Source organism: Saccostrea echinata, unplaced genomic scaffold (assembly GCF_033153115.1).
Source record: "Saccostrea echinata isolate AGI-Se365-2 ecotype Australia unplaced genomic scaffold, CSIRO_AGI_Sech_v1 ptg000030l, whole genome shotgun sequence".
NCBI lineage: Eukaryota > Metazoa > Mollusca > Bivalvia > Ostreida > Ostreidae > Saccostrea > Saccostrea echinata.
The window spans coordinates 25619165-25640847 of record NW_026889779.1 but is presented as its reverse complement, the minus strand read 5'-3'; the positions used below and the strand labels follow the sequence as shown (position 1 = coordinate 25640847).

The 21683-nt window shown below is 34.3% G+C and overlaps 2 protein-coding genes and 1 long non-coding RNA gene across 4 annotated transcripts in view; 2 read left to right on the top strand and 1 right to left on the bottom strand.

The window, feature by feature from the left end:
• The window catches only part of LOC133197603 (uncharacterized), a 149033-nt gene that overhangs the window by 96153 nt on the left and 31197 nt on the right, over nt 1–21683 (top strand). The window lies entirely within an intron of this gene.
• LOC133197590 (solute carrier family 23 member 1-like) lies at nt 2516–20632 on the top strand. Of its 2 annotated transcripts, XM_061333699.1 has the most exons (12): nt 2516–2557; nt 8688–8868; nt 9055–9212; nt 11533–11624; nt 12194–12294; nt 13910–14091; nt 14933–15053; nt 15296–15452; nt 15596–15849; nt 16247–16520; nt 16692–16787; nt 20175–20632. In XM_061333699.1, exons 1-12 carry the CDS (start codon nt 2529–2531, stop codon nt 20378–20380), a joined length of 1851 nt encoding a protein of 616 aa, XP_061189683.1. In that variant the 5' UTR covers nt 2516–2528; the 3' UTR covers nt 20381–20632. The 2 variants fall into 2 exon arrangements, with proteins under 2 accessions (XP_061189683.1, XP_061189682.1); XM_061333698.1 differs by lacking the exon at nt 2516–2557 and having other exon boundaries at nt 8630–8868.
• LOC133197591 (hippocalcin-like protein 1) lies at nt 17146–19472 on the bottom strand. The gene is made up of 2 exons (XM_061333700.1): nt 18309–19472; nt 17146–18124 (listed from the first exon to the last, which is right to left on the bottom strand). Exons 1-2 carry the CDS (start codon nt 18684–18686, stop codon nt 17939–17941), a joined length of 564 nt encoding a protein of 187 aa, XP_061189684.1. The 5' UTR covers nt 18687–19472; the 3' UTR covers nt 17146–17938.

Sequence of the window (21683 nt, the reverse complement as noted above, 5' to 3'; positions counted from 1 at the left end):
TTGTTTATGTTAGACCGGCGCTGTACATGCTGTATACATGTATATGTCAACATGGGAACAGCTCTGATAACATACATTTTTGCCGTATATCCAATCTTTTCCTTTGATCTTGTGTACTGTCTTGCACATACATACATACACCATTTATACCAGTAAATAAAATAAAATAAACGGTGCAATTAAATAATTAAACATGATCACTAGCTGTAGCGATTTTCCTGTGTGTTTATAACCTTGTAGTGAATTGACGGTTGAATTAGCTGTACCGATTTGCACGTGTGTGTTCAATAAGTGTAAAAATGTAGTGAGATTCATGTCGAATTTCAATATACTTAAAGTAAAAGATATCAAAAATTCCTATAGATACAGAGAAATCCTAAGGTTAACCTCGGTATATTCTGGTCTTACTTTCTCTTTTTCAAGCCTCTAAATCGGTGAAGCGAGATGAAGGTAAAATTTCAAATGTAGTCAGTTGGCTGGATTTACAAACAAGGGTGTGTGTGTGTGTGTGAGGGTGTGTGTGTGTGTGTGTATATATATATATATATATATATATATATATATATATATATATATATATATATATATATATATATATGAAATAAATTCTAGATATGTAATAAGCTTAAATGGATTAATTATTTCTTTAAAAAAAGGTTTCTTTAAAGTATGAAAAATAGTGTATCCTTCGTTATACGTTCTGTTTACAAATTCCATGGTGTATTTAATGTATAAATAATTTAACGAATTTCTAGTAAATTATTTCAAATACAACTCGTAAGTTAAGCAGAAAAAAATCAAAGTTAAGCCTGCCAAATTAAAAATGTATGATTATATTTTGTCAGTCTCTATCACGAAAAAGAGAGTTTTTAGGGGTCAGTTTATCATAAAACTTAGTACACCTCGAACACACGCTAATTTATTCACACTAATCGCACGCTTGATAGACGCTCCGCCTTCTCATTCAAATAATACAATGACCTACATAGTTGCAATGGCGAAACCCGGATTTCACAGTGAAGTATACGATTTTATTTAATCGATATAATGTATATAATGAAAGTCTCCTTCCCAAAAAAATCTTTTATAAGTATCTATACAGACTATGCTTGAAGACTTAAGCTACAATATTACCATTTTCAGATTTGAAAAGGTAAAATTCTGCATTTAAAAAGGGGCGAGAAAGCAGTGTTATGAAGATTCATCCTTTAGTTTAAAAAACCAAAGGCCTGACAATTGGTGTAGAGTATGTCAGGCAAAATACGACCAAATTATAGGTTGTATTTGCAAACAAGGTCATTATAACGACCATAGAATTAACGAAATACTGACATATTGAATGAGGTTGTTGATATTTCTGTAACATCAGCTTATTTGTCAGTAGTCTGACACGGTTTAAAGATTAAATGTTCTCAGAGTATGCTTTTGAGTATCGAATAAGTTGGAAGAATATGCACCATATGCAGGTACTAGTGGAATATTACTACATAAATTTGGGAAAGCTGAGGTTTTCTCGTTTGTCATACAATTTAGTTGTTAGTTAGTTCTTATCATTTATAGTCAGTAAAACGTCCAAATATGAAACAGATGTGGCAGACTCTGTGGTCTCTTTTGATTTCGATTTCACTGGGATGTATCGAATCGACAATGGATGGAAGTTATTATTGTTAATTGATAACGTCGTGGTTATATCTGAATGTTAAGGCCAGATCAAGTGTTGTTTCTTAAATTCTTATGTAGAAGTTTTTGAATGAATTCTGCTTCAAAAGCATATAAAACCGGTCGGTTAATAAAGAGCACAATTCCACTCTGAAAGCTGTAACAGATAGTCTCAAACACAATAAGTGTCCATCGAAATTCAACAGGTTAGTGAAAGTCTGGTCTCCAAAGATTACATATATGATGTCAATGAGGAACTCCAACATCATTTTAATATATTAACTTACTTACCGGATACGATGACACTTGAATCAGAGAGATCTTTCACAAAATTGTTTGTAGATGACCAATCACAAGATATATAAGAATTTCTGAGTTTCATTTTTGTTGAAGAAGTGGTTGTCTAAGATATCAAAAAGCTTAGTTAATTTTTAATGATTCATAAAATTGGAAATAAAACATAATTTCAGTGCATGTACCTGCTGGGTGAACGAAAATAATTCTTTTAAAACTTCGAAACATAAATCACTATATTCCTGACAGAAGGTATGATGTCTTGCAATTTATCACAAATATCAAACGTTACATGCTTGCTAAACAGAATAGTCTGTTGTAGCATGTAATAATGGAGTAGACAAAGCATGGGCAACGAAACAGTTAGTTCAAGTGGTTCTGCAAGTAAATAAAGAATAGAGTTCATTCGAAGCAAATTTAAAAGTATTTTATTTGTTTCCAGAAAAAAGGAAAACCGAAACGTTGTGGACACATGTCGGTATATTCAAAGAATTAACTGTGAAACAAATGTTAACCAAATAATTGCACCCTGTTTACTTCTTTTTCATTTGTTTTCAGTTTTCATTTTGGAAAGCATGACCCAAAACTTCAACCTTTCAATAATGTAAGTCTGACCGAGTCAGTAGAAGTATAACAGATTGGAGTAAGCATATCTACCGTCAGTAACGTAAGTCTGACCGAGTCAGTAGAGTTATTACAAATTGGAGTAAGCATATCTACCGCCAATAACATAAGTCTGACCATTCAGTAGAGGTATTAAAGATTGTAGTAAACATATCTTCCGTCTATAGTGTAAGTCTGACCGAGTCAATAGAGGTATTAAAGATTGTAGCAAACATTTCTTCCGTCAATAACCTAAGTCTGACCGAGTCAGTAGAGGTATTTAATATTGAAGTAAACATAACTACCGTCAATATGGTAAGTCTGACCATTCAGTAGAGGTATTACAGATTGTTGTAAGCATATCTACCGTCTATAATGTAAGTCTGACCGAGTCAGTAGATGCAAATACAGATTGGAATAAGCATAGTCACCGTCTATAATGTAAGTCTGACCGAGTTAGTAGAGGTATTACAGATTGGAATAAGCATATCTACCGTCTATAATGTAAGTCTGACCGAGTCAGTAATGGTACATGTATTACAGATTGGAGTAAGCATTTCTACCGTCTATAAGGTAAGTCTGACCGAGTCAGTATAGGTGTTTTAGACTGGAGTAGGCATATCTACCGTCAATAATGTAAGTCTGACCGAGTCAGTCGAGGTATTACATATTGGAGTAAGCATATCTACCGTCAGTAACATAAGTCTGACCGAGTCAGTAGAGGTATTACAGATTGGAGTAAGCATATCTACCGTCAATAACCTAAGTCTGACCGAGTCAGTAGAGGTATTACATATTGGAGTAAGCATATCTACCATCCATAATGTAAGTCTGACCGAGTCAGTAGAGGTAATACAGATTGGAGTAAGCATATCTACCATCAATTACGTAAGTCTGTCCGAGTCAGTAGAGGTATTTAATATTTAAGTAAACATATCTTATGTCAATAATGTAAGTCTGACCGAGTCAATCGAGGTATTACAGATTGGAGTAAGCATATCTACCGTCAATAACGTAAGTCTGACCGAGTCAGTAGAGGTATTACAGATTGGAGTAAGCATATCTACCGTCAATAACCTAAGTCTGTCCGAGTCAATAGAGGTATTACAGATTGGAGTAAGCATATCTACCGTCAATAACGTAAGTCTGACCGAGTCAGTAGAGGTATTACAGATTGGAGTAAGCATATCTACCGTCAATAACGTAAGTCTGACCGAGTCAGTAGAGGTATTACAGACTGGAGTAAGCATATCTACCGTCAATAACGTGAGTCTGGCAATTCAGTAGAGGTATTACAGATTGGAGTAAGCATATTTAACGTCAATAACGTAAGTCTGACCGAGTCAGTAGAGGTAATACAGATTGGAGTAAGCATATCTTCCGTCAATAACGTAAGTCTGACCGAGTCAGATGGGGAATTACAGACTGGAGTAAGCATATCTACCGTCAATAACGTAAGTCTTATAGAGTCAGTAGAGGTATTTCAGATTGGAGTAAGCATATCTACCTTCAATAACGTAAGTCTGACCGAGTCAGTAGATGTATAACAGATTGGAGTAAGCATATCTACCGTCAGTAACGTAAGTCTGACCGAGTCAGTAGAGGTATTACAGATTGGAGTAAGCATATCTACCGTCTATAATGTAAGTCTGTCCGAGTCAGTAGAGGTATTACAGATTGGAGTAAGCATACCTACCGTCAATAACGTAAGTCTGACCGAGTCAGTAGAGGTATTACATATTGGAGTAAGCATACCTACCGTCAATAACGTAAGTCTTATAGAGTCAGTAGAGTTATTACAGATTGGAGTAAGCATACCTACCGTCAATAACGTAAGTCTGACCGAGTGAGTAGGGGTATTACAGATTGGAGTAAGCATATCTACCGTCAATAACGTAAGTCTGACCATTCAGTAGAGGTATCAGAGAACAAGCATAGTTTCTTCACAGATTTTCTTTCATTGAAAATAAATATCTAACGTCTAAGGGACATACATATTATAAAATGAAAGGATTTCAAATGATTATATTGCTATTGTTCTATTGTTAATATTTGTATTCTACCAAGCACGTAGTATTGGGGGGGGGGGGGTGCATACCCTTCCTTTCTAAACATAATCTTTTCTGTTGAAAACGTTCATTGAAAATCTGTTTGCGCCCTCCCCCCACTCACCTTTTGTTGAAGTGTAGAGAAATCATAGTAATTTGGTAATTATCAATAAAATTTGGTTGTGAAAAGAAGTCGAAATCTCCCCACCCAACCACCCAACCCCACCCCAAAGAAATAGGATTTTCGAGTTTGACCACTTTTTTTTCTTATTTTGCTTATCAAAGTTTTTTCAGGTAAGCCAATTGTCAATTTTTTTTGGCTGCCGCTCACCCTTTCTAAAATGATACTTCCTGCCTGTCTATGATTGTCTTGAAATTGTATTCAAAATGAATTACAAAAGTGTTATCCACTATAGTTTCTTTTCATACCTGTATATTATATAATATTTGTTTTTGCTATTAGTGTTATCAATAAATTTCTATGTTTATATATATTTTACGTCAATATCATAACAAACAAAGCTTTATTATGAAAAAAAAAGATTCATTATGTATAAATTCCAAGGACAAACTGATACTATTGTAGATATATTCTATAACACTGAGGATGCGTTTTCTCCTTCCTTCTTTATGAGAAATGATTGGTTAATTGTTGTATAATGTAATGATTGGATGTTATCATTCAAATACCAGAAGTAAGATTATTTGACCTTTACCTATAGGATAGGCGTATTCTATATCAAACATCATTATTGTCATCTACAACCACAGAATAAAATGCTTAACTGGCGAAAATTCCAACAAGGGTCTCATGGGTCACAACACTCACCTGAGTCAATAACCTCCCTCTAGAAACATCTAATTGATAAGGTCAAGATCTAGTAAATGAAAGGAGCCTACAGATTTCTCAAATTTGAGAAATCAATTCCTTTAATTATGCTTTATAACTAAAGTTTGTTCAAATAAGGTGAATCGGGCATACTTGCAGATAAAAAAAGACGAAAAATCTAATCTTAAACTGTCATTATCCATGAAAATTTAAGAAAACCAGTCACGAATATGGGAGTTTTTTCCATATCAGACAAAACAAAAATGTAACCAGATTGCCTACAGTCTCTCAGAAAACGGTAATATGTATGTTATTAGCCTTTTCTTTGAAATAATATTAAATTGAATGTAAGTATTTTTACAAGATTTCAAATTAAATTCCATGAAAATACTTTATTTTATTTTATTTTATTATTTTTTTAAATACTTTATTTTCTACATAATTCTAATGGAGCCGTAAAGTATGGGGAAAGGAAAGTTTAAATTGATTATGGCGTTTTATCTCATGTTTACCCCTTTATCCCGTGGATATGACCTCATTGGATAATTTTTTCATAATCCACAGTTAAGTGCAGTTGTGACGTCACAATGCTTTTTGCATTAGCGAGAAGAAGTAAAATAAAGTTGAGTCCTATATAAAACAGTGTAAAACATTGGTTGTGAAGTATTAGACATGGGATAAAAAGAATCTCCCATGATTTGTAGTTGGATATGACTTTTATCCAACTCGTTGTGTGTTTTTATCCCCTCGCCAAGGCTCGGGGATGAAAAAAAAAACACAACTCGTTGGATAAAAATCATATCCAACTACAAATCATGGGAGATCCTATATATAATGCATCTTGCACCAAGAAGACAGTCTCTAGTAAATGAGTTTAGACTATGTTTTTGGTACTAGATCTATTTTGCCGTCATAATTGTTTAAACTTACCTTTTCCCGTACTTTACGGCTCCATTAGAATAATGTAGAAAATGACACATTTTCATGGAATTCAATTTGAAAACATGTCAAAAGGAACCCCTATACCTATATTCCATTTAATATCATTTTAAAAGAAGGGGTCAAGAAGATACGAAAAACTGTTTTCTGAGAGACTGTAGGCAATAGTGATACATTTCCTTTGTATGAGATGGAGAAAACTTTGACCTTTACTCGGCAGTCAAGGCCATTGAGCAGTGAGGGATCTTTATCGTCATTTGGCCAGTTCCAAAAAATTTTGATCAGTTCCGAATAATTATTAATTTAAGAGCTGATAATTAATAAATTCAAAAGTTTATACCTGATTTTCTTCTTTTTTTCATTGAAAAGGGCAGTTTAAAATATGTTTATTTCGTTGAGTTTACCTAAAATTTATGTCCCGATACACCTTAATTTATCAAGCTATAATTGTAATGCATTATCAAAGGAATTCGTTTCTCAAATTTGAGGACTCTCTAGGCACTTTTCATTAATTAGATCTTGACCTTAAGGTCCCTGATCGCAACAATTTTAATTTACATCTTTTTATCTAGGTTTGATGTCATTTTACAAATTTTACCTGAAGACTTCTTTTTCATTTTGGTGTCTTATGTATTTTTGTTTCCCAGTTTTTTCTCAAACCTAAGGCTTTGCTTTGAACAAACTTTGATCAACATTCATTAACTTTACATGAAGATGCCTACATGTCAATATAACTAATTATGGCCTTGCTCTTCTTGAGAATAAAGATTTTAAGAGATTTTTTCCTATAATTTCTCAATTTCTCCAACAAAATTTTGACCCAATATTTTTTGGCCCAAACCTAGCCACAGGTCCATGATTAGAACCCAACTGATTCTACACTTCATCAAGATGTTTGTATATCATTATGACATATTGAAGCCCTGCTATTTCGAGGATTTTGAAAGATTTTAGCATTGCACAAGTATATAAAACTTTTAAATTTCTCTCTATTGTAGCCCCACCATTGCCCTGTGTAATGCTTGTAAGAAACAAATCGACACTTCATAATGATGCTTGTATATCAAATTTTACTAATCGTGACCACTGCTGTTACTGAAAAGATTTTTCAATAAATTCCAGCGTAATGCTTTGACTAATTTTGTCCTTCTGAAGTTTATGGGGTGTTTTTCTCTCAGATTTTCAACAAGGCAAGGCAACTTTTCAGGGCCCTGTTTTACAAATATATAATTATATAATTAATTTTTTGCAGATATTACAAAAACTAATATTAAAAAAAGTAAGTCAAGATGTTAGAAACAGTTAAAGGTTGTGGTCTTAATCCTTAATCGTAAGTTCTTTTGTAAAACTGACCCCAGGTCTTTAAAATTATTTTTACTATTATTTTTAGCCCTACTTAATTTATGATTTAGCAGCAGTGGTGGATCCAGGAATTTCATAACGGGGGGGGGGGCGCAGTAGAAGGCAAGGGGGGTCTGGGGGCTGCATCGAAGCTCCAAGCGGTTCCAGGTCAAAGTCTTGGTGGGGGTCCGGGGCAAAGCCCCCGGAAAGTGACGAATTCGAACAAATAAGAGGTGTTTTCCCCTTGATTTTAGGATAATGCAAACAAAATATAAAAAGAAATTGAAAGGGGGGGGCGCACGCCCGGCGCTGGATCAGCCTTTATTTAGCAATGTGTTTCTTATAACTTATTCACTTCAAGGATATTTCACAACATCTTTAACATCTGTGTTAACAGATGGGCGCCGGATTTTTTTTCCAGAAATCTTTGGCTCAGGCGAGCTAAAAATATTAGGAAGAAATTGACGGACAAATGTGATTAATCTGTTTCGAAGAAAAATGGGGCTTTTGAGCAGAATATTTTATTTTTTCACTTTCAAACTGTAGTTTAAGACAACATTTAAGTTGATTATGGATAAATATAAGCCAACAAGGGGGTGGACATAAAAGGCCTTTGATTCAGCATCCTACTTCTTTTAAAGAAATAAACATTAACGCAAGCCCATATATCAGAATATATTTTATTGTGTAGTATAGGGTTGGCAAAGTGATACCCTTCCTCTGTTTTCTCAGGCTTGTAACGTGTTGAACATTTTAAAGTAAATTGACATTTATATATATACTAGCTGCAGTAATTAATATATGTCTTTTGAGCGCAACTGGCTTCGGCCTGTTGACAGACAGTTTTCTATTTGTTATATTTTCCTGTCTTACGAGTGCTTAAAATCAGGTCATTGCACGTACGTACAGCTTATTCGTAAACATGCACTGTTGATCATGAATGACAGCGAAGTTCGCGTTCCTCTTACTTCCAGGTCGGACGACAATGGCGTTAAAGTCTGTCCCCCGAAGAGGACTGACGTTACCGTGCCCTGCTGTGGAGCTCCCCTCCCGTCCGAAGATTCACAGGAGGATATCGGTGACATAGCCCGGCAGCTGGAGTATCGCGTGGCAGATAACCCTCCCATTCACCTTAGCTTTATATATGGATTACAGGTAAATGTATGGGAATTTTTCAGTATAATTATGACTTTATCAGCGATGTATATGCTTCAGCATTATCCCTCGTCTCACAACAGTAGTATGTAAACTTGAGACGGAGAAATGAACAATGAATCTCTCTCTCTCTCTCTCATGAAAGTATATTTAAATTAACTTTTTTTTTTACTTCTTTACTTATAGCAAGTCCTCCTTAGCATCAGCTCGACGATTTCCATTCCCATTATCGTCAGCCGTTACATCTGTGTCGGCGACATGGAGCTCGTCACGGCGGAGATTATGTCTACTTTTCTGTTTATGGTTGGTGTGTGTACATTCCTACAGTGTACTATTGGTGTCAGGTGAGACAGCTGGTCACACTTTCACTTGACCTTGCAATAATTCTCGATGCCCGTTGTAAGTAGCGCTGGGGATAAATATGTTGGGGATTTTTTCTATGCTGAGGGAAATAATATCACTCCTGTACAAGCTTTAATTTTTTGTTGTTTTTCATTTAAAAGATGTTCTCCGAGAGGTTTCAAACCCTTTTATTATTTTTTACATACAAAATGGACAAAAAAGGAGATACGTGTAATATCAAGAGTTTCAAAAATGATTTTTATCTATTAATTTTTTAGTTGATTTGTTTATTTTGTTACATTGGCAAAATGTATCCATCAATGGAATTTAGAAGATACATACAGAATTAGGTCTCAATTCGTACTCATCATTTATGCCAGGCTTTGTATAAACCAAACAAAAACTGTAGAGGCCTTGATCTGAAATAATACTAAATTTTAGAAACATATGAGGCACTATTTATAGAGATACACAGTCAACATTTGTATCATATCTACTTCCAATCGAACACAACTTTATGAGGATTTTGATTTTTTTGTTATGCTAACAATGGCATGGAATTTCAAGTTGATTTACGGAAATTAGCATTTTAAGTTTCACTAGAATTCTCATCAGATTAGTAGACACATTATTTTGAAATTATTTATTTTGAAAATCATTAAGAAAAAAATGAACAATTTAACGCTGACAGATTTGGTCAATACACAAGCTTTGACCAGGATATGTCGAGACAATTGAATAAAGATGATAAACAGCAATATATATATATATATATATATATATATATATATATATATATATATATATATATATATATATATATATATATATATATATATATATAAGTTTATTGTGCGCCCCTTCTGTAAGTTGAAATTTGTTTGCTCCCATAATGGAACACTACATGCTACGGACAACGAACAAACAATGCTTCTCCTTGAAAATCCACATTGACAGTTATACATATATATATATTAGGGATGGCAATTTTTAATCGGTTAACCGGTTACTCGGTCGTAACGATGGTAATCGGTTAGAAAATCTGTAATCGGTTAGTCGGAAAAAAATTAAAATAGGTGTAAATTTCCTTAAAACACGATTTACAATGTTAAAAAACCCTGAATATTGATAAGTTATAACGTTTCCACATTCAATTCAGCTGATTTGGAGGTAAATAATTTAATTAAGACTCTCAAGATTGAATTTGTTGGGGGGTAATTGGTCACTTTGTGAAGTGTTAATTGCTGTTTAAATACCATGTCGTTACCCAGCCTGTCTTAATTATGATATTAATCAAATCTTTGTTGAGTTCTGTTAAATGATTGCAATGTGTATCTTACCCCGTCTATCCTTCGCAGTTATCTATCAAATTCTATTTTCAAACAAACATTGTAAATTATTTCAGACTCAGTTTCTGTTTATGGTGACAATGCACAACGACCTTGTGTTGTAACAATATCAATTTCTGCGATATTTAAGAGATGTTTCATTGTTTCCTTATTTTTTTTCTTGCCGTTCGAAATTGAAATAAAATATAATATATAGCGTACTAATCAAGCATTCACGCCTTTTTCAGTTTTCTTGTGTACATAACTAGAGTTTACTTGATAAATAAGATATAAGGAAAATGTGTATTTTGATACGATTAACCGATTAATCGGTCGGAACGTCTTTCGGTTAACCGATTAGCAATTTTGTAATCGATTGCCATCCCTAATATATATATATATATATATATATATATATATATATATATATATATATATATATATATATATATATATATATATATATCGCAATGCCCATTGATCTGGTCATTGATTAAGTTTAAAGGTTGTTGTTCAGCTATTTACTCTCAGTTATTCTGATTTCATCACGGCACATGCATAAAATGCTATGCGTTTGTGTGTGACTTTCAAGTAAAGTTATTTTAATTGAACATGTCTTTAGATGTTCCTCTGCATTGGTGTATTTAAGGATGGGGTTAGGGAGAGCCGCCACCCGGTCATCAGTGTACAGATAGCATTTCAGTACAATTTCATAAATACATTAATTTTGTAAAGAAATTCTATTGTATGAATCAGTAAAAAAAATAATAAATTTTATATCCTGGAGCAATTTTCGAACATGTTGGTATTTGTTTCAGGAAAGGTCAAGTTGCAGCCAGATAAAATGTCATTGCAAACAAGCTGTCCAGGGAATATTTCCTCATTTAGCTTTTGCATGACTGCAATTTAACTCATAGAAATTATTTAAGGAATCTTAAATAATGTAAATATATACATGTACATGGAAATGCAAGATTAAACCACTATATTGTAGACTTCCGCTGATACAGGGAGGTTGTCATAAGTTCCTTCCCGCCATTGCAGCCCTGATGAGCATCCCCATATGGAAGTGTCCGGAAATTCAAGGTTTTTTTCTTAAAAAGTTATTGCTACTTTGATTACAGTAATTATTGTGAATTATGTAGTAATTATTGTGACTGATTACAGTTATCATTGTTACTATAATTACAGTAATTATTGTGACCGATTACATTAATTAATGTGTGTCTTTGACTATTGTAATTACTGTGATTTAATTTGATTGCAGCAATTATTGTGACTTTGTTTACAGTAATTTTTTAAACAGAAGATACCGTCCTTTTCATAGTGAAAAAAGATTGATACTAAATACTTTTGATTAGATAATTATAAAGAGTTCCATTCTAGCAGAACTTTAAATTTTTTCTTGCATGATTTTATACTCGAATTCAATTTTTATCTGTATATTTTAAAGTTTTTAATACACAAAACATTAATTGTTATCCATTGACCAATTCTTCCAATCCATAATTATTTTTTCTGACCTGTTGATCCTCTTTACACGATATGGTAAGATATTTCTGTCATTATTCAATTGTTTTACAAAAAGATAATGAATTTCAACTGAATAAAAAAAGCAGTCGATTACCTAGAAGTCGTTAATTTAAAATTGACAGCATCGTCATCGGGAAACCTTACAGTTACCAATAGTAGCAGTAATGTTACCTCGTCCCCTGTGTACAACCCTACTGAAGTATGGCAGTCACGTATGAGAGAGGCAAGTCGGAAGTCATAATGTTACAATATCGTACATGTCATGTACGATTTCATTCATCAACTTTCTCTAACGGCAGTAACTATGCTCTCTATTTCAAGTTTATGATAATATCAGAACCAAAATAAATAAAATAAAGACTAAAATATACAGAATACAAATGTATGTCAAACATTCAAAACTGCACTTCAACAGATCTACTACATGAGTGTGAAATTGAGTAGAGTAATTTGAAATGGTCAAACATTTTTCTGAATTTTCCATAAGCTCCGGTTTATTCGAGGGCTGTTCAGTATGTTATGTGTATTGTACCACAGCGACGCTTTGCACGATTTCGTGGATGATAATACTCTTGTATAGCTCTGTCCGATACCTTTCCAACGGTGTAAACAAGATCCTTCAGCTCCACGTAGTCCTTTCAATAGAGACAGTCGTTGACGACTGTAAATATGGTAGGGAAACGGGTTGAGAATATTGAAGAAATTAGAGCTTACATAAAAGTTCGCATAAAAGTCGGTCATTCGGTAATGCAGATTTTTACTGAATTGGGGGAAGTTAATGGGTCTGTTAAGGTATCTTATGAGACAGTTCGTAGGCAGAGAAAGAAATTTCTGACTGGCACAGAGTCCGTCAAAGATGCAATAAAATCTGGCCGATCTGTGACTGTAACAGGCAAGGCAAATGTCTCAAAAATTAAGGAAATAATTGAAAATGATGGCAGATACACGATTCATGATATTACCAAAGTTGTTGGCATATTGCTATCGCGGGTGCATTTCATTTTGAGGCGTATTTTGAAAGTACTAAAGATTTCTGCCAGACGAATACCACATATATTGACAGATGACCAAAATGGGCACGAGTACAAACCGCTAAGCAATTGCTCAAAATGTTTCCCAAATTCAAAGACAATTTGCAAATATTGTTACTGGTGACGAAACATGGATTCACTATTTCGAACCAGTAAGAAAAATTGGAAACAAAATATGCATGGCTAACTAAACACGATAGAAGGCCTAAAGAACCATAAGCACAAAGAAGGTTATTTATTGCATATTCTTTTCATGTGATGGTATAGTCGTACAAATTCCGGTGCCGAAGGTAAAAAATGTTACATACAGGTCGGTATTACCGAGATGACATACTAAAAAGGCTCAAGAAATATTATCATAAACAACGCACTGTGTCGGGATTTAGGCATGATCGTCTACTTCATGATAATGCTCCATCGCACACATCTGAGTTTTGAAGTCGTCAAAGGTTACCGTCTTGCCACACCCACGATACTCTCCAGATCTAGCCCCATGCGACTTTTTTTCTTTTCCAAAACTTAAAAAGTTCTTTTCTCGTTGTCGTTACAAGTCCCGACAAGCCTTTGGCTCAGCCCTCTGTCAGTGCCTTAGAGCTCTACCTAAATCAGCATACCGTTACGCATAAATTTCAGAAATGGATTCAGAGATTAAAATTATGTATTTCAAACCGCGGAGAATACTTTGAGAGGATGTAATGTTCATTTTACTATTAGAGTCGAATGCTTTTGCGATATCGTACAATACACAATACGTATCGAACAACCCTCGTAAATAATAGAAATCAGTATCTTTTATGTTTTATTTAGATTCAAGGTGGTATAATGTTGGCCTCACTAACACAAATTTTGATTGGTGCCACTGGCCTGCTGGGCTGGCTTCTGAAGTTCATTGGACCAATGACAATCGTGCCTACTATCACACTGGTTGGGTTATCTCTGATTGACGTCTCCATCGTGTTCTGTGAGACACACTGGGGCATAGCCGCTATGTAAGACAACTAAGTTATTTTTAAAAGCACTGGAGTATATATTAATAAAGGTACAAATTGAGAAGCTTAAACAGAAGTTAGACAGAATTGCTTATTGGGTTCTTTTGCGTGCTTTTTTTATTTGCATTTATAAGGTTTTCCTTTTTTATGAACTCACAACTCGCTGAATTGTTGTCTCTTCTACCTGATTTTCATTTTATGTCATCATTCCCATTATTCCTATATAGCATTGATGTTTCTGTTACCTGCTTTCCTTTTGTAGGATTTTAGTCCCGGCTGTACTGTATTGTTGGTCTTTGTTTAATGTTTTCTTTTGTAGGACTTTATTTCTGATTGTACTGTAGTGTTGTCTCCATTACTTAATATCTTCTTAATGAGGTCATTCCTGGTTGTACTGCATTGTTGTCTCCATTACCTAATATCTTCTTAATGAGGTCATTCCTGGTTGTACTGCATTGTTGTCTCCATTACTTAATATCTTCTTAATGAGGTCATTCCTGGTTGTACTGTATTGTTGTCTCCATTACTTAATATCTTCTTAATGAGGTCATTCCTGGTTGTACTGTATTGTTTTCTCTGTTACTTAATTTCCTCTTAAGGAGGTCATTGTACTGTATTGTATTGTACTGTATTGTTGTTTCTGTCATATGGTTTCCTTTTGTATGACATTTTTCCTGGTTGTACTGTATTGTTATCTCTGTTATTTGTTTTCTTTTTGTAGGACGTTATTACAGGTCGTACTTTATTGTTGTCACTGATATTAATTTGCTTTTGTATGATGCTATACGTTATTCCTGGTTGTACTGTTTTGTTGTCTCTGATATTTGATTAACTTTTGTAGGACGTTATTCCTGGTCATTCTGTTTTCTTTGTATCTCGGCAATATAACTATTCCACTGAAGGTTTACCAGAGAAAGAAAGGCTGTGTGAGCATCCGATACCCGGCCTTCAAATTACTTCCTGTGAGTTTATACATCCTACATCAACTTAATTCAGCACTGAGGTTAATTTTCATTCATATTTTTTTTTATTCTGAAAGTTATCAATCATTTCTTTATCACAGGTTTACAGAGCTAGGCGATATTTATGTTCATCTCGATACCTCTTCCCTGTTTGATAAAAGCTATATAATGATATTTTTCGGTCTCGTTTTTTAATTGCAATTACATTTATTTGAATTGTGTTAGCCTTATTGCCGTTTAAGGTTATATTAGCCGTTCTGGTAGCTTGGCTGGTGTGTGGTATCCTGACGATCGCTGGTGCTTTTTCTGACAATCCAGAGGCTCTCGAATATCAGGCTAGAACGGATGCCAATGTTAAAGTCTTACACAACGCCAATTGGTTTTTCTTCCCATATCCAGGTGAGTGGATATTAACTATCCTGTGATTTGCAAGGTATCCATATGCATACTCGTACCTGTTAAGATTCTGCACCAATAATAAATAGTCAAACAGAAACTTTAATTTATACATGAGAAAGTTATAACAAATTATGCATACCTAGGTCAGTGGGGACTACCAACAGTAAGTGCAGCAAGTTATATGGGTATGATGGCAGCAACGTTAACCTCTATCATTGAATCCGTGGGCGATTACTACGCATGTGCACGGATATCCGGCGAACCACCGCCGCCTGCACATGCTGTAAACAGAGGCATTGCTATTGAAGGCTTTGGCAGCTTAATCTCTGGAGCAGTTGGCTCAGGGGGCGCAACTACTTCTTACAGTCAAAATGTTGGTGCCATTGGTTTTACAAAGGTATGTACAATGTATTCCGGTTTTCATGTAATATTCTACTTACTCAGAAATTAATGGAAATCTTATTTTTTATGCCCCAGGATCGAAAGATCCCGGGGGTATATTGTTTTGTCCTGTCTGTCTGTTTGTCTGTCTGTCGTCAACTTTAACCTAGCCCATTACTATTGCGCTGTCAAGGGTAAGGCTTTAATATTTGACATGAGTGTTCATTATGACTGGTACAGAAATTTTTGATCATGTGACCTCAACTGTGACCTTTGACCTACATTTGAAAAACTTTAACATTGGCCATAACTATTGCGCTGTAGTCTACGTTCCACTCCAGAATTGTGTTACCATCGGGGGCAAAGTGTTTCACAAACACATCTTGTTTGTTTTGTTTTTCTTTTCTTTTAAGATTGCCAGTAGAAGAGCATTCCAAGCAGCTGGAATCATTTTTATCCTATGTGGAATATTTGGTAAATTTGGCGCTCTTTTGACTATGATGCCCAAACCAGTTCTCGGGGGTATAGTTGTCATCAGTTTTGGAATGGTTACTTCAGTGGGCTTATCCAGTTTACAGTTTGTGAACTTGTCGTCTGGTCGAAATCTCTGCATTATAGGACTTTCCCTGTTGCTAGGACTTATGATTCCTAATTACCTTAACAAACGAAAAGGGGTCATAAACACAGGTAAAAATTGCAGTATCAGTTTGTTCCACTCCAACTCCGGTATGTAAAGATGCCCAGGAAAAAAGGATAAAAGATTATATACATGTTCAAAAATCGTACTTTATTTGCTCCAATTCAATAATAAATATACAAATAATTGATAAATCATGTTTAATATTTATTTTTACCAAGGCAATAAAGAGGCGGATCAAGTGATACTGGTGTTACTGAGTACATCGATGTTTGTCGGAGGGGTAGTGGGTTTCCTCCTAGATAACACGGTCCCAGGTAAAAATTAAAAAGATTAGTCACAGTAATAAGATACAGTGATCATATTTATATGGTACTTGTCTTCGTACATGTACAAAGGTATTATCTGTGCACGGCCGGGTGAACTTCTGATTGACAAGTTTAGTTCTAAACTCTAGGGGTAGCAGCATGTGTAAAATAAAGTTTATTTTTCTATCGTCATCAACGAATACCTTCTAGCTTTACAATAATAGAATTTAAGCTCACATAGTCAAGTCTTGACTTTTCCGTGACCTAACGTAACATAACCGAAAAATGAGAAGCATTGTTTAAATGGAAATTCAAATCATCCCATCCAACCGGCGTTATGCAGGATTATCTAAATCATGCAATGTGTGTCAGGTTACAAATGTGATCCAACAAGTAAAAACATTAATAGTGTAATAGAATTTATTAAATGTAACAATCAATCCACTGTTTAAGGATTTTTTTTTACGTATTTAATATCATAAGTTTTATCATAAGAAAAAAAATCCTTGAGCAGATGTCGAATGTATTTTGGAACAAGCTATTGTTATCTCCTCACTTCCTGTAAGTTTTGCTTGGCACCGCAAGAAGCCTCGCTTTATCCCCGAAAAGACTCGTGGGATGTCATTCGAAATTTTCTGCGGTAACGGTACACTAATCAACGAAAAAAAAGAAATGCTTTCCGAACACATTGAAAGAGGTGGAACAGAAGTGAGTTAAGAAACGGTTTCCAGCAGATTCGGGAAAAAAACTCTCTTACCAATTTAGAGGAATGAGACCTACTCGGTAACATTTTGCATTTATTAAAAGCTAACTATCTCTCGAGTAAGCACACGAGTACTAGCGAAAGTTTAGCGTTTGTTAGAATTGCTAGAATTTGCACCATAGATCTAGAGAGGGGTTTCGACTACTATTTTTTTAAACACATTTTTCTTTTGTAACTTCTAAAGATGCTTAAAAAATATGTATGTGGTCTTCCAATAGAACTTTGATGCGTGTCCATAAAGTGTTTTGAATCAAGGTTTGGTAGGAAGTGTTGCAATACCACACTTAATCATTTATAGACAAAAGCTTTCACCTCAAGGAGTGCAGAGGCTGATTACAGTAATACTAACAACAGACACCACTATCCGGTATCATTTTTATAAATGGATTGTTTGATTTTATGTCAGCCCTTGCAGAAAACTAACAATGGATTGATCCGCCTTCACCCCATCCGTAAATTCCGACAGCGACAGTTTGTCGTCCGCATTTTTGTCCATGCGTTTGAAAATGAGTTCAGTCCTTTCCTCCGGGGTGGATTTCTTATGCTCAGACTTCATTGTAGATGCAACCATTCTATGGATTGCCTGGAAATTTTAAAATGTTGTCATTAGTGGCTTGTGTAATTGAGCCTATTGATTCACAAATGAATACAAAAATATCAGAAACGTGCATTTATCATATACGGGTTTTTCCATTATTCATAACCTGTGAAAATCAATAAACATTAAACTCGAGAGTTTTAAGTCGTGTGGTCTCGTGTCGGCTTACCCTAATGATTTCTAACATCTCAGACTTCGAAATAAAACCATCACCGTCTAGATCATAGATCCGGAAGGCGAATTTTATTTTTTCATCCAAGGTTCCCCTCGATGAGACACTGAGAGCACACATAAATTCTCTAAAGTCCAATGAACCATCTTTATTCTCATCGAAAGCCTTGAACACATACTCAGCAAACGATGTGGCATCTCCACGTGGAAAAAAATTCGCGTAAACTTTCTTGAATTCGTCCATTGTGAGGCTGCCCTTTGGACACTCTTTTATGAACCCTTTGTACCATTGCTGAAGTTCCTCTTCCGTAAAGTTAGTTTGTAAATTAAGTTCACTGAGTTCCTTTGGTTCCAGTTTACTGCTCTGTTTTCCCATGTTACTTAGACTTTCATTCACTTGAAAACTTTCAACACTACTATTTGTAATCAATGGAATATTTCGCACATGGCTGCACCTACAACCAATATTTTTAATTGTCTGTGGAATAAATCAGATATTTACCGATTGTTCAGCATCATATTTATGGCAAGTAACTTTCACGTCCTATGTTGTACAATTCCCTATCGGAACTATTCCAGATTTAAACAATTTAACGTCGAGACTTCTTCATGGAGCGTATGTAGCAATTTCATTACTGCTATTGCTGGTGGTATACTTTTATGACCCGATCGAATTAGTATTGACCAATGTCCAACTGTTAGCCACCGAATGTTTATTCACCAAGGCGTTTAAAATTACAAATACATGTAGAAAAATTTAAAGTTCCAATTTTAATTCTTTGCACTTGAATAGTATTCTGATTCTTCTAACCCCGCGTGAACTTATAATCAATGAAGAGTTAATTTCCTAATGCATAGATATTCTATTGGAGTGGGCCGAAAAACCTAGTCCTCAACAGTTGTCAGTATAAACAGCGAGACTCCTTCACATCTCTACGCACAATAAATTCTAGAAAACGTCTCAGTGCCCCGAATGCAATATTTTTTAGAACAGTATATGTAATCAATGAGTCTCCATTGTCAGTTTCATTCGCAAAAAATAAGAGCGAGTGCGTGTTTTATAAAAACGGCAGTCTTAGATGACACGTTTCAATAAATTATAGATTAGAAATTTCTCGTACTGCATTTCTGAGAAAGGTTAACTTCGAAAATCGAATGTAGGTATAGTAGTTTCATTTAATCAATTAAATGTTCAGATGTTAATTTGATTTAAGCCTTTTATACTGTATTTTTTTTTTCTTTTTTTTTTCTTTTTTTTTTTGTTAGATGAGAAAATTTCACTGTAAAAAGTTTTGATTCTTTGATTAAGTATTAATTATTACCAGTTTTATAATTTTTCTTCCCTACTGTTAAATTTAATTTTCCAGCATCAATTTATGAACACTATTTAAGAATCAGTGTGTTCAAGTGCTCAAATTAAATTATTTGCTGTAATATATATATATATATATATATATATATATATATATATATATATATATATATATATATATATATATATATATATATATATAAAACATGGCCGTAGGAACCGGGGGGGGGGGCACGGGGGGGGGCGTGTTTTTTTTTTTGTTTTTTTGTTTGTTTGTTAAGTAATTTTGGTAGTTAATGGGTTTTTTTTTGCTTGTCAGGAAATATTTGGTAGTGCCCCCTCAACGTCAACTGAAAAGTGTATGGCTGTGCCCCCCCCCCCCCAAACTGAAATTGCTTCCTACGGGCCTGATATATATATATATATATATATATATATATATATATATATATATATATATATATATATATATATATATATATATATATATATAATATATATAAGCATTTATTTATTTTCTGGCTAATTCGCCTGACATTGTTCCTCCTATAGGGAGCCGAGAGGAGCGCGGAATGTTGAAATGGAAAAGGCAAGTATCGTCTGATACAGCAGACGACAAGAGGAGGAGACTTCGGGTGTATGAACTACCATACGTCACAGACTTCCTGTACAGACACAAGGTTTTCAACTACATTCCATTTCTACCAAGTTTCAGGGCACACAGTCATATAAAAGCCATTTCAAAGGACAGAAAATAATGAGGATATGTTGTGATAGTGACAAAGGAAGAGTTAAAGAAACACACACACACCTCTCTGTGTCTTCCTTATATTATTTTTATATTTAGATGTATTCCTATGTACGTGTGTAAGAAATTATATTTTTTTTTCAAACAAATAGACATGTATTCAGCTGATTTGATTGATAAACACTTTAAGTGTATATTTTCTAAAATTTTTATTAATATATGTATCATTTCAGCATAATAAAACAGACTTATCATCTTCAAACCAGTTTTTCTCTGCATCTTGTACTCACTAGATGAAGCCAAAATGTTTGATAATGCGCACAGCATTCTTGTTGCTTTTTGATATTGCGCACAACATTCTTATGGTTGAGTGAATCCCTATACAGATCTTTTTTGATTAATTTTATTTGATTATTATTAAGTTATATTATCTTTATTCCTTTTTAGTCCAAATACAATATATTTTTATAGAGTATTCCAATCAGGTAATTATGTTGAGTTTGTTTCAAGAAATGTTGAGTTTGTTTCAAGAAAAGTTGTTGAAGATTTGAGATTTTCTTAAGCAACAGATTGCAGAAGAATTTAATATCTTGATGGATAATCAAACACTGTTTTCTGTTTCCATTTGATATGGCATACATAGGAACAAAAGTTACATTTTCAGCGATAGCCACATGTACTAAATTTTGATACTGCAAAAGAGTGTAATTAGTCCCCTACCGGTGAAAAGGGAGGGGACTATAGGTTTTCTCTGCGTCTGTCCATCCGTCTAGCTGTCTGTCCTTCGGTCTTTCCGTCTGTCCAACGTGGTTTTCCGCACTTTTTTACTAAACGCTTGCAGATATTGAGCTGGTTTTTGGTATGTGAGCGTATCTTGATGAGTTTATACAGATCAAGTTTGCATTTCGTTCCGCTTCATTGATTTTTGAGGGAATTACATGTACCTTTTCAATTTTTAAGGGTTTTCCGCACTTTTTTTCTAAACTCTTGCAGATATTGAGCTGATTTTTGGTATGTGAGTGTATCTTGATGAGTTACAGATCAAGTTTGCATTTAGTTCCGCTTCAACGATTTTTGACGGAATTATGGCATTTTCAACGGGAACCAGATTACACTTACCGGTAGGGAACTAGTATTGTAAAGCAGTACTCTCAGAATGCTTGTTTTCATCTATTTTTATTATTGATGATGACCTACAATTGATATCACTCTTCAAAACAGTCGGGAATATGTTAAAATATGTGCAATTTCTATACAAGTGTTCAAAATTTGCTGGCATTAATCTTTTTATTTATCAAAAAAGTGCTAATTAT

What these genes read in the sequence shown, in the direction of transcription:
- LOC133197591 (XM_061333700.1), bottom strand. Translation starts at nt 18,686, where the DNA reads ATGGGAAAACAGAGCAGTAAACTGGAACCAAAGGAACTCAGTGAACTT. An exon ending in AGATGTTAGAAATCATTAGG is followed by an intron (nt 18,125 to 18,308) that starts GTAAGCCGACAC and finishes TAAAATTTCCAG; the next exon opens with GCAATCCATAGAATGGTTGC.
- LOC133197590 (XM_061333698.1), top strand. Translation starts at nt 8,650, where the DNA reads ATGAATGACAGCGAAGTTCGCGTTCCTCTTACTTCCAGGTCGGACGAC. An exon ending in GGCAGTCACGTATGAGAGAG is followed by an intron (nt 12,295 to 13,909) that starts GCAAGTCGGAAG and finishes TGTTTTATTTAG; the next exon opens with ATTCAAGGTGGTATAATGTT. An exon ending in AAAAGGGGTCATAAACACAG is followed by an intron (nt 16,521 to 16,691) that starts GTAAAAATTGCA and finishes ATTTTTACCAAG; the next exon opens with GCAATAAAGAGGCGGATCAA.